The 12,480-nt window shown below is 37.6% G+C and overlaps 1 protein-coding gene across 13 annotated transcripts in view; it reads left to right on the forward strand.

Moving 5' to 3' along the window:
• The window catches only part of grid1a (glutamate receptor, ionotropic, delta 1a), a 309,909-nt gene that overhangs the window by 253,478 nt on the left and 43,951 nt on the right, over nt 1-12,480 (forward strand). For all 13 annotated transcript variants that reach the window (XM_079633397.1, XM_079633398.1, XM_079633396.1 and 10 more), the window contains 2 exons: nt 2,132-2,185; nt 9,630-9,803. In XM_079633397.1, the coding sequence (XP_079489523.1) occupies nt 2,132-2,185; nt 9,630-9,803 (228 nt within the window). The remainder of the gene's footprint in view (nt 1-2,131; nt 2,186-9,629; nt 9,804-12,480) is intronic.

The following is a 12,480-nucleotide window of genomic DNA, read 5'->3' on the forward strand; positions in this document are numbered from 1 at the left end:
ACTCACTTTTTCTAAGAACAGGATTGCAGTCATAGATACTTCTGTTGATCTGATCTATTGTGCAATTCAGTAGAAGAATCCAGATCGATATTTTCAAGTTGAAAAATAAAATAAAAAAATCCCAAGACACTCTTCATTGTTTTAAAGCGTCCGTGCAAGCGGTGTTCAAGCCCCTAGCTGTTTTTTAATATTTTCCATCATCCGATGTGCACTTAGAAATGCAGCTTGAGCAATGAAATTACTTTTTTTTCACTATCTGTGTCTGACATAGAAATACACTCCCACTATCTTGTTCTGTGTAGAATACACATATATTGAACTCGGTCAGGATGTTTGATAGGGAACATTTTTGATCAGTCTCCTGCACTGTGGTCTTATCGTCTGATTACTGCCTGCAGTTAGTCCAATATATATTCCCTAAACATGAAAGCCAGACTGTCCCTCTGCAGGTGTTCCTATCTCACAGAGATATTCCACTGTGTCCACTGTCAAGATTCACACCCAGATATCCAACAATCGCTATTCCATTTCGTTGACAGGTTGTGAACTTGTGACTGCATTGCATTTCTACCCACAGGACTGCATTTCTGTACCATCTGGAATTCTGTACCATGTACTGTCACTGTAACATAAAGGTATAGTTCACCCCAAAATTGAAAATTCTCAAAAATTAAAATGATTTACTCATCCTCATTTTGTTCTAAACCTGTACTACTTTCTTTTTTTTCTGTGGAACATAAAATAATATATTCTGAGATCTTTCTTTCTTTTTTTTTTTGTCCATACATTGAAAGTCAATGGTAACCTAAACTTTTTGAATAAGTTAGCAGCATTCTTAAAAATATTATATTTTGTGTTCCACAGATAGAAATGCATGCAGGTCAGGTAAATAATGGCAGAATTGTCATTTGTGGGTGAACTATCCCTTTAAAAGGTTAGTTCACTCTAAAATGAAAACTCTGTCATTGATTACTCACCTTGATGTCGTTCTAAACCCATAAGTCTTTCGTTTATCTTCAGAACAGAAATGAAGATTTCTGTCCCTCCATTGACAGCTATGCAACTACCACTTTCAAGCCCCAGAAAGTAGACATCTTTAAAGTAATTCATCTGACTGTAGTGGTTTAACGTTCATTTTATGAAGAGATGTGAGTGCTTTGGTTTTTTTAAACATTTATTTCTTTATTTACAAAATATTAATTTCCAACGTGTGTTCATGTAACAATGTCCGCTCTCATGTCAAAATAACACACATGCCTTGTTGTGCTCTTGTAAACACACGTTGGAGATTAATATTTTGTAAATAAAGTGGTACTGTAAATTGTGTTATTTTTTCGCAAACAAAGCACTCACGTTTCTTCATCAAATTGAGGTTACACCACCGGAGTCACATAGATTACTTTTATGATGTCTTTACTACCTTGCTGGGCCTTGAAAGTGGTAGTTGCGTAGATTGTCAATGGACAGAAAGCTCTCAGATTTCATGAAAAAGATCTTCATTTATATTCTGAAGAGGAACGAGAGGCTTACAGGTTTGGAACGACATGAGGGTGAGTAATTAATGACATAATTTTCATTTCTGGGTGAACTTACCCTTTAAGATTGTGCCATTCTATGGTTTTGTAATGTGAATCGTTTCCATCAACCCCATTTTGTGCCTCTCTGTTCTCTATTTCGCTGTCAGAATCGTGGCTGACAGACACCCTCATCAAGTGCAAAGTGTGGTTTACACTATTAATTAGGCACTTAAAATATGCACTAATTACTTTTGAGTTTCTTTTTAATTAATTGATTATTATGAATATTATGTCTGCACATACGTGAGATATGAACTTTTGACCGCTTTCCCCATAGATTCAAAACATTAAAAGTAAAGTTTGCTTTCTATATTGTTAGAGGAAGCAGACATTCTAATTTATGAGAAGTGCACAGAATGTGTTCTGAAAAGTTGAAATAAAGCACATATAGCAATGTTTCTTTGAATGTTTGAAAGTCATTTTTTTAAAGAGTGTCCTTGGCTCTCTTTACGTCATGCTTGAGCTTCTAATTTTGGTATGCAGACCAAGAAGATAGCTGTTTATTTCCGTCTTAGTAATTCTTTTGCATTCTTTTGTCTTTTTGTTTTCTGCAGGCAGTGGAAACAAATCTAGCATCCAAAGATAGTCACTGGGTGTACGCCAATGAGGTAAGCACATATTCATAATGAGTTTCATAACTCATTCTTATCTATTTTTTAAAAGAGACATCAACCTCAAAGCTGTTGGCAATCAGATTCAGAAAACAGCCCAAATTCATTCTGCTTTCGTCATATCCAATTTCTACTTCCAGGGTTTGATATGTGGCACATCTCTCATTCAGTATGTAATATGCTGTCACCATGCTAGAGCAAAGCTGACAGTGGATTATTGCACTGGCACGACTCAGAGCCACAGTTTTGCTCTCCTTGTTCCACTCTCTCCCTCACTCTGTTGACTGAGAGCTGGATGGAAGCAAGACCTCATGAGAGTCTGGCCCTATAAGCCAATAAGAGCTGAGCGCGAAGAGTCTGGCCCAATAAGAGTGGAGTGCAGTGGATGGCATAAAAACTCTGATTCTGTTTGATGTGTTGACAGACACCAACAGAAATTTCTACATAAAACGAAAAAGAATCAGACAATGTCTTTATGCAGAGTGAGTGAGAGAGAGGAAGAAAACTTTGCTTTTAGTTTGGTTCTCTGGGAGTACCTGACAATATGACAAAGTCATACTTGAGTTTTTTTTTACAGGACACTACAAGCCTATCAAAAAGCACTCTGTCTATCTCTCGGTATCCCTCTACACTACTGGCCAAACAAAATTGTGTTTTCAAAACCATTCACATGGAGTAGGAGTCATCTCTTTCCAGAAGAACATGGATGTGGGTATTTGATCCCATTCCGACACATTTCAAAAAATGGCAGTTGTTGGAATTTAGGGTTGTTCACCCAAAACACCTAGCCTGGCTCCGCCCTCCTACGTACTTCCGCTCAATTTTCATTTTCCTTCAGTACTAGGTCTGGGATTGTGGTGTATTCTTTGGTTTTCTGAAATCAAAATTTCACCGGTCCAATCAGCGAACAGAGGGAGTGGCTGAGAACGATGACCTTGATGTCGTGCGTTAGTTTGAGTTGTAGTTCAGTAATGGCAGCGGAGAAAGATGCGAGCGATCACTGATCACTAGCATTTGCGGCAGATCCGAACCGAGCGCAGCGGCGTATTGTTAATGATTAGACCCTGCTTCGACAGTTGAATAAATACATTATCACTGTCCTTAGTGTCAAACATAGGCGTCGATTTCGGTGGGGTACGCAGGGGGTTCAGTGGGGTACGCGGGGGGTTACGCATGACCAAACGTTAGCGATTGGTTATGGCAGATCCTGAGTGGCTCTGGGCAGATCCAATAGTTTTAAACTTCAACAGAGTACCCGCCTACAAGGAAGTTAACGCTTGTCAATGGAGAGAGGCCAGACTCTCTGTACAAATGAAATGTACGAGAGTCTGGTAGAACCAGGCTACAAAACATTGAAAGTGGATAGGGGGCTAAGAGCTGTTAAGTACCAAAAAGGACAAAATGCACCATACAAGCATAGTACAATTAGGACTAGGATGATATATTTCTAGTCTTCTGAACCCATATGATACCTCGGTGTACGAAAGTCATCATTCATAGCTTTGAAAATCATGTGCTCAGCATTCACTTACGTCATACATACAGGTTTGGAAAAATATGAGAGTTGAACAACAAAATTATGTTTAATTTTTGGTGAATTTTTCCTATGAAGAAAAGTCACAGAGGAACATGGCTTGTGAAATGTATATCTTAAATAAGAACCTGTAATTCAGGGGTTTCCCCACATTCTTTTTCAGGCCATGTAGTGCATCTCTCTCTCTCTCTCTCTCTCTCTCTCTCTCTCTCTCTCTCTCTCTCTCTCTCTCTCTCTCTCTCTCTCTCTCTCTCTCTCTCCTCTCTCTCTCTCTTGAATGTCCTTGAATCAGACTGACTAAACTTTATGAGACATTAAATCATAGGAGCTGCCCACTTAACGGGGCAGTGTCACGCTCCACTTCAATCTGTGAAAGTATGCACAAGATTGTTATTTTACATTTATATTGTTATTTTTTACATTTATATTTGGTTTTTAAAGTTAATTTTATCACTACGAGTGCACTTATCTGTTAATTATTCTAGAACTCACTGATAACAGTAATACTTTAACCACCAAGTTACAGTACAGTATGCACACTTACAGTATATAGTAAAAGAAATGTAAATTTAACTGTTTTTTATTTATTTAAATATGCATCTCCAATCCTATGTTCTGCTCGTTTCAATAAACAAATTAAAGCACAGTCACGTTAAACCTAGAAATGATAAAACAATTCATGATTCATTACATTAAGGGTGATGTTCACTGAGTCACAGAGTAATTCGCTTGTGCCTCAACACAAAGCAGAAATGAAGGTCAACACAACAACTATAAACACAAATGAAGCCTCTACGGTTGTCGTTCATCAAGGTCATGACTCATGGTGGATCGTCTGGTGTAGTTAATTCATTTTACCTGGATTTGGTTTATCAGTGTTTGAAACACAAAGTCAAGTTTCATACATATGATGCCAAATACGTTTTTTCTTACTGGAAATAATTGAAATGAGATATTGAGGGGGCAAATATTAACTCTGTTTTCCCTGTGATGTCATTGTGACATCGTTTCATTAAGCCAAGCTCAGGCACAGATGTGTCTTAAGCTATATTCAGGGGGTCTGACCTTTATTAGATGTCAGAACATTCTCGTTCTGTCACAAACGCTTGAAGTTTAATTAAATGACAGATTTCATGCAGCATGTTCAGGGATTCAAACATCTGTGGTGATTTAATTACAGACAGTGACATCAGAAGTCCTGACTCTTCTTCATGTCACCTTGATCTAGCTTGATCTTGACCCTAGATCAGTAAAAAGTTGTATTGTCACGAATAAATTAATAATTAATACCTTCACCTGGGACTATCAGAGATCATTTATATTTTGGGCCGGGCTGTTTTGATTAATGTGTGCGTATGATCTATGCGTATTCTCCTGCTACTGTACTATTTTTTGTCTAAAAGCCAACTGTTAGATTGCTGCCAAGACAGAAAGATGTTTTGTAAGATCGAAGTCACTGTAAACCCAAACGTACTGCATTTAAAGGTCAGTGAGTCACAAGATAATTTATATCTCCTGTTGATTTTTAGAGAACTATTTAATTCTACTGTAGTGCCGAACAGTTTTGAATGAGTTTTTTTGTAATTGTATCTTTTGACATGTGCCATTCAATGGCCATACCACAATTCTATATTCAATATATAAGCCACATTACCGTTAAAAAATGGGGTCAGTAAGGTTGAATTAATACTTTTATTTAGCAAGACTTACTTACGACAAACTTTTGAACGATACAACAATTTTTAATTAGAACAAGTTAGAGACATACTCATAAGAAAAAAAAAATAGATATATGGACTAAATAATGTTCAGCGTCATAGCAAACTTTTTTTTTTCCTTCAATCAATCAACATTTATTTCTTTAGCATGTTTAAAAACAACTCAAGTTGACCAAAGTGCTTCAAAGACAAATACACTTTGACAATTCACCCAGCACACATCACTATTCAGACAACAGAGTAGAGATGCGTTTTCAACAAAGATTTAAAACATTCAAACGAGTCACAAGATCTAATATGCAGGCGTGGCGCTGCCACAGAGAAAGCACAATCTCCTTTAGTTTTCAACTGTGATTTAGGAACATTAAGGAGGAAACTCTGCGATGATCGTAGGGGTCTAGCAGCACAGTGATGTTGTAACAGACTTGAAATATACTCTGGAGAAATACCATGTAAACCTTTAAAAAACATTAACAAAATCTTGTATTGCACTCCAAAATCAACAGGAAGCCAGTGCAGTGATGCCAGCATGGGAGAGATGCTAGAACATTCCCTCATGCCAGTCAGCAGTCTGGCCGCAGCATTTTCCACCAACTGCAACCGAGAAAGCAAGACAGTTCCAGATATAAAGAATTGCAATAATCCAGGCTGGATGAAATAAAAGCATGAATCACAGTTTCCATATCTTTAAAAGTCAAGAAGTTCTATACAAAAAAATAAATTCAACCATGCCATTGATTTATTTATCAAATTTCAGCTCTGAGTCAAAGATCACCCCAAGATTCCTCGCTTGAGTGTTGACATTGGTGGCTGAAGGGCCAAGGTGAAGTGCAATCTTTTAGCTAAGTTCGATGGACCAAAGATCACCACTTCAGATTTTGACTCATTTAGCTGCAGAAAACTATTTGCCATCCACACCTTTATTTCATCCAGACAATCAATCAGATATGTAAGTTTGGAGTCATCATCACATTTCAGATGTAGATACAGCTGGGTGTCGTTTGCGTAACAGTGAAGCACCCCCCCCCCCCCCCCCCCCCCCCTTAGCTTAAAGGCAAAACCTATATATGTGAAGAGCCTAAAGGTATTTATAATATGTCTGAGTGTTCAAACACTCTCTACTAATAGTGCATTCATAGCAGATCGCTTTCTAGCCCTAGCTAAATAACCAAAGATTGTCACACAGCCTAACACATGGTGCGTCTCGAGAGAAGAAACACAGAGAATCAATGTTCCCTCTAATTTTTTCTTGCTGAACAAAACCTCTCTCAGTAAGTCATGCAGAACAGTTTGATTCTACTGTATATAATATGGTCCTATAATTATATGAAAGTAAATTGAAGCATTTAAAATTAGATCCATTATTTAAAGTCTACATTCTTTAAAAAACTAGGATTTTTTTTCCACGTCTTTGCATTTACATTGTCTCTCCTATTGAGCTCTTTTGTACCGCAATCATCAAAGTATATCCAACAGCGAAAGATCATTTTGCTTCTGTGAAACCTGTAAATTGCATTCACCGATTCTAACTCAAGCAACAATAACTTTGTGGCGGTTGACCCGAACACTGCAATTATTTCTTAATCACTAAAATACAATCAAATAGCTTTCCCAAGACATTGTGACATCAGATATGCAAGGCCGTGGGAACGTTGCTGAGAAAACATCAGATCTTTCACTAATTTATAGACTTTAAAACTGGAGAACGTTTATTGTACCTCAGATATAGCTGATATATTCAATAAATAGTTCAGTTTCAGTTTGTAGCTTACAGTACTGTATATTGCATATCTTTAGAAGTGTTTTGACTTCGGTCCAGCGTATTCTCAGAGGGACCAATCCGTCATTCCTGTCATTATTTTTCCTTCATGTGTTGTACTTTACATTCCTGAAAGTAGTTAAGATAATAGGTTTAATTCTTAACTCCCCAAGGCTTTAGCTATTCCAGTGTGATTTTATGAATTGCACTCAAAGACAATTTGAACTAAACTATATGTTTTACATTTTAAACAGACAGGTCTTTATTTTTTCACTTTTATTTCTTGGTAAGTCAGAGGCACTTCTGACTTTTGATCGATATGTTTTGATGCTAATACATTATGAAATGATATGTATTGTGAAAAGTGCTATACAAAAAAATGTGAGTTGAATATTAAGCGTAGCGTCAGTTCTGGCAGGTCACGTTAGTCAAGCTCATATCAGCTGACTCTCAGCTGATCCACGTCTATTTATAGGAATACGCCACCTATCACTGTATACATATATAAGCTCCTTCAGTATTATCAGCAGCTATCGCGTTTCTCAGGAGCGAATTACCCTCCTTCATCCCCAGCTCCTCCTCTCGTCCAGTCAGTATGGCATTCTGATTCCCCTTGAATCAGAATATATTCTCGAATTATGTTGTACTTTACAATCTTGAATGAATGATATCTGCAATACATTCATGTTGGTTCTGTTCTGTTTACCCTAAGGGGGTTATTGCTGCTCTTGTCCATGCTAGGCAGGATGAATACGCAGGGAGTTCTCGCCCAGAACAGAACCATACCGCCAATCCTAACTGTATGCAATTGCCAATCGTATTTGACGATAGTGGTCCTGACAGAAACCCTGTTCTACTACTCTTACCAGCAAGATATTTATACGTGTCACTTTTTTTCCAGAATTGATTTCAGCATTTCCTTGTTCTTTACCTTGGCTGTATTTTCTTATCTCAGCAGACATATATTTATGAAATAAAACAGATATTTGATTTATTGCTTTCTGATATATATATATATATTTTTTTTTTAAATATATTTTACACATTGTAAATGAATGTACACTTTCTCTGTACATTCACATGCTGCTTTTTTGTTGTTGTTTTTTTGAGACCACAAATCATCTCGACATCAAGGTCCAAATTTATTACCAGCCCGGTTGAAGAAAACTGCTTAAATCAGCCTTTACTGGTCTTGGCTGGTTTAATCTGGCCTAGCTGAAGGACAGCAAGCCTCCTAGCCTGACCAGCTGCAAAAAAACAACAACCTAAAACCAGTCAAAAGTCCAGCCTGGCCAGTACTCGTTTTAAATGGCTATTTAGTTTGCACACTTTAGCATGTTTACACACTCTAAATGCTGGAATACACTACACAGCTTTTGCCCGGATTGACACTAGTTGCCGGAAGTCTGAGCCAGTCTGCAGATTCTGTGCAGTCAAAGTCAACAGGTTTCACAGAAATTAGCATAGTGTATGATAGCACAGGCAAAAATTCCACTTGCAGAACTTCAACGATTAGTATCCTCAATTCCCCAAAATTTTAAAAGTGTAATTAAAAGGAAAGGTGATGTGACACAGTGGCAAACGTGCTTCTTAACTGTCCCAACTTTTTTGGAATCTTTTATTTGTAATTTTGTCAGTTAAATAAAGGTAAAGAGAATTCACAAATCACAGATTCTTGATTTTATTGCAGTTTACAAAATGTCCCAACTTTTTTGAATTTGGGATTGTAGCTAGGTCCGAAATCACATAATGATGAGTAGGTACTACATTTGAATTTGGCCTTAAAAAAGTATGCGTGTTCTATATACTGTAGTGTGAATATGGGTAGTATTAATGACATTTGGAGGCACTACTTAATTCATTATTTAATGAAGAAAAAATGGTTTCACTTTATTTTGATGGTCCCTTTAACACATTCTGTTGACTATATATTTAACATTGCACCTACATGTCTACTAGCTCTCATTGGAGTGTTAGTCAAGGTATTACTAGACTGGTAGGGTTATGGTTAGAATAAGTACATGCAGTTGCAAAGGACCATCACAAATAAGAGTTAGCAGATATTAAGCAGACAGTCTACTAATACTCTAATGAGAGTCAGCTGACATGTAGTTGCAAAAGGGACCATCAAAATAAAGTGTTACCGAAAAATAAATAAACCAGTCTAAGTTTTACAAGGTATTTAGGTCAGATAAAAAACAACTTGGTTTAAACATCTTTTTTTTCAGCTGGGATGTTTTATGAGTTTGGACCAAAGCAATGCTCTCTGTTTGTGAATAGTCCTCAGTGCAGCTAGGGGTTTAATATGTATGTTTGGTGGCTTTTTTTTTCTTTCTTTTTTTTGCCAGTAGATTTTAATATGCCTGCCTTCACACTATAACATTGTGAAACTGTGTGTGTGTGTGTCTCTCTCTCTCTATCTGAGTGTAGGAGGTTAGTGACACAGAGATCATGGAGCTTGTCCACAGCGCTCTGGGACGGATGACAGTGATCCGGCAGATCTTCCCCCTGTGGAGGGACTCCAACATCCGCTGCATGAGGAACAATCATCGTATCTCCTCGTTGCTTTGCGACCCACAGGAAGGGTACCTGCAGTCTCTAGAGGTGCGTATCTTTTCACGAGTGCAGTGCATTCATATTTATTCATCAGAAAGAGGTCTAAAGGTCAAGGTCAAATTAGGTCATCTTCAATGTAGTCTCAGCCTCAGATGGCACATTTTTGTAGTATAATCTATTTCAGATAAATCCGCAACCTAAACAGCTCATGAAAACAGTCTCTTTCTATAAGAGTTGACCAGAAGTTCTGGCTACAAGGCTATCCTCAGCAAAGATTATTTTTTTCTTTTATTGAGCTGCTGAAAGCAGCATGATTTACAACAAGAAATTTCAAATCTGTGGCCTTTTGCGAAAGGTTATATTGTATTCATAGTACATTTAAGATACTTGGCAGCTGCTTTCTTGCAGAAAAGGAGTTGTGCATTGATTTACTCCAGTAGCTCAAGTCTGAATTTATCTATAATTGTCTTTTCATTACAGCTTTGCATTTGCAGTTTAGAAGTATCTGTATCGCTGCATAATGACTGCAGTAACTGTCATGTTTGTTTTCTTGGTTGTATCATTTAATTTCTCTAGAATCTTAATTCCAAACAAGGTTATGCATGACTGATCCAGATTAGCCGGCTGTGACCTGATGCTTTTACCCGTTAACAAATATTATCTTGTTAAGTCACAGACGGTACGCTGTAATTGTGAAAACATTCCCCTCCCGACCGTTTACGCAAAATAAAAACACTGTTTCTGTTTCTGGCTGAAACAGTATGGAAACATTGTTTGGGTCTTAGAATCCATTTTCCCTCTTTTAGAGCAGATGGCAAATCCATGTGTCTGTTCTCTGGGGCTCAGTCTCAATAATTCATGAAGAAAGAGGGTTACGTACCAGCTAATGCCGAAGCAGCACCACAAAAGGACAAATAAGTCCTTTACAGAAAAGAGGAGGAGATATGCAAGATGTTAGGAGCCGCTGGGACGCCTCTCGCCCCTCTATTGGTGCTAACGATACAGTGCAGGTTGAAAAGAGTAAGAGATTGAATCTTTGCTGTGGCAGAATGGCTGTTTTAATTAACTCGAGAGGTTGCAGGCAGAATTGTGATTCCGAGCCCTCAGGCCACGGGTCTCCATGCGCCATGCTGACAGTTCACGCAGCGCTGAATAAAAGCTCTCTGGGTGCCGTGCTTTTATCCATCTAATTGATGTCTTAATTTTAACTTTATTAATTCAGATTTAAAGCTGGAGTCCTTGAAATTGTTACATTCTCAAAATGTTTACATCTAGATGTTTAACACATCGACTGGCTGCATTTGACCATATAGTGTTGTGTGATGGATGGTTGGGTTTTTTACATTGGCAGTGCATAGATGGTTGGAGAAGGAGTTGACAATAGGCAGCAACGGTGACGAGATGTTAGGACAAAACACTAATGATTTCTACAAGTAAATATACAGCGCTAGGAAATGTTATAAACGTGCAAGATGGAGTGTGGGGATTAAATTTAGAGTTGGGGATGCCATTCCAATTCAAACTGGTAAAACCAATTTAAGGAAAATAAATCATTTATATCTTGTTTCAACTCAAATGCCTCAAATAAGCTATACACATAAATGTAGCATGTTCTTGTTCTGTGGTTACACAATTCCCCGGGCTTCTCCAAACTAGCTTTCCTTCTGAATATGTTGCATATCCACCTTATTTTTAACGTAAGAGAAGGCAAAGCCATTTGTAAATTTATGTCTGGGTTCTGGTGTCATCTGCTTTTAGTTATTTTTAGCTGTACAAAACAGCTTGTTATGCTTGATATTGCAAACTTGTATTTCTTACCATATTATTTTAAAGGGGTCCTATTATGCTTTTTCACTTTTTCAACTGTAGATAGTGTGTAGCATACAAAAGATCTGCAAGGTTACAAAGCTTAAAGTCCACTCCAAAGGTAGATATTTGTTCTTCAACAGAAAACACTTTTCAAGAACTACAACAAACGGCTCATTGGTACAAGAATGCACTTCTTCCGGATCTTGTGAAGTCACAATGTCACTCATTAGATAATCCCCGCCCACAAAATATGCAAAAAGGGCAGTGAGACCTGGTTGAGCTGCACTAGAGAAGACGAAGAAGAAGACCTGCTTTAGCGTGTTGTTGCCATGTCGAAGAGACGCTTTTTTTTCCACCCCGATTCCAAGACCCCTTTGTTTGGCTTTCCTAAGGCGGACGAACTTAAAACAGTGGAAATTTTTCCTGATAATTATATCCCCAACGTTTATCTGTGTGCTGCATATTTTATGGAGAGTAGCTTGCAGAACCTAAGAGAATAGATTGCCGTTACTAGGGTTGCCAACTTCTGGAAAGGAAAATAAGGGACAATCGTAGCTCTTTATAAGGAACAGAATTAGGGAATTAGGGATATGTGTGCTGCACCACACAGTGCATGTCGTTTCAGTATCTGTAGTTAAGTATGTGTATAAAAGGTGTATAAAATGTTCTCAGACACATTTGGGTCATTCCCTGTGAATTCAACCATGGTTCAATGGTTCAAACTATATGGTTCAATCTCAAAGATATATAATGTGGCTCCATGTTCAAATTGTTGAATTTTACCCATTTTCTATATATAGCTAAAACAAAATATATTAAATATCATCAACCTATATTCAAAATTATTTTATTTTATTTGTCAGGAAGATGCCATAGATGGCATACAATTTAAAAACATAATAACTGAACGTCTTTG

The sequence above is a fragment of the Phoxinus phoxinus genome (assembly GCF_949152265.1).
Source record: "Phoxinus phoxinus genome assembly, chromosome: 13".
Lineage (NCBI taxonomy): Eukaryota > Metazoa > Chordata > Actinopteri > Cypriniformes > Leuciscidae > Phoxinus > Phoxinus phoxinus.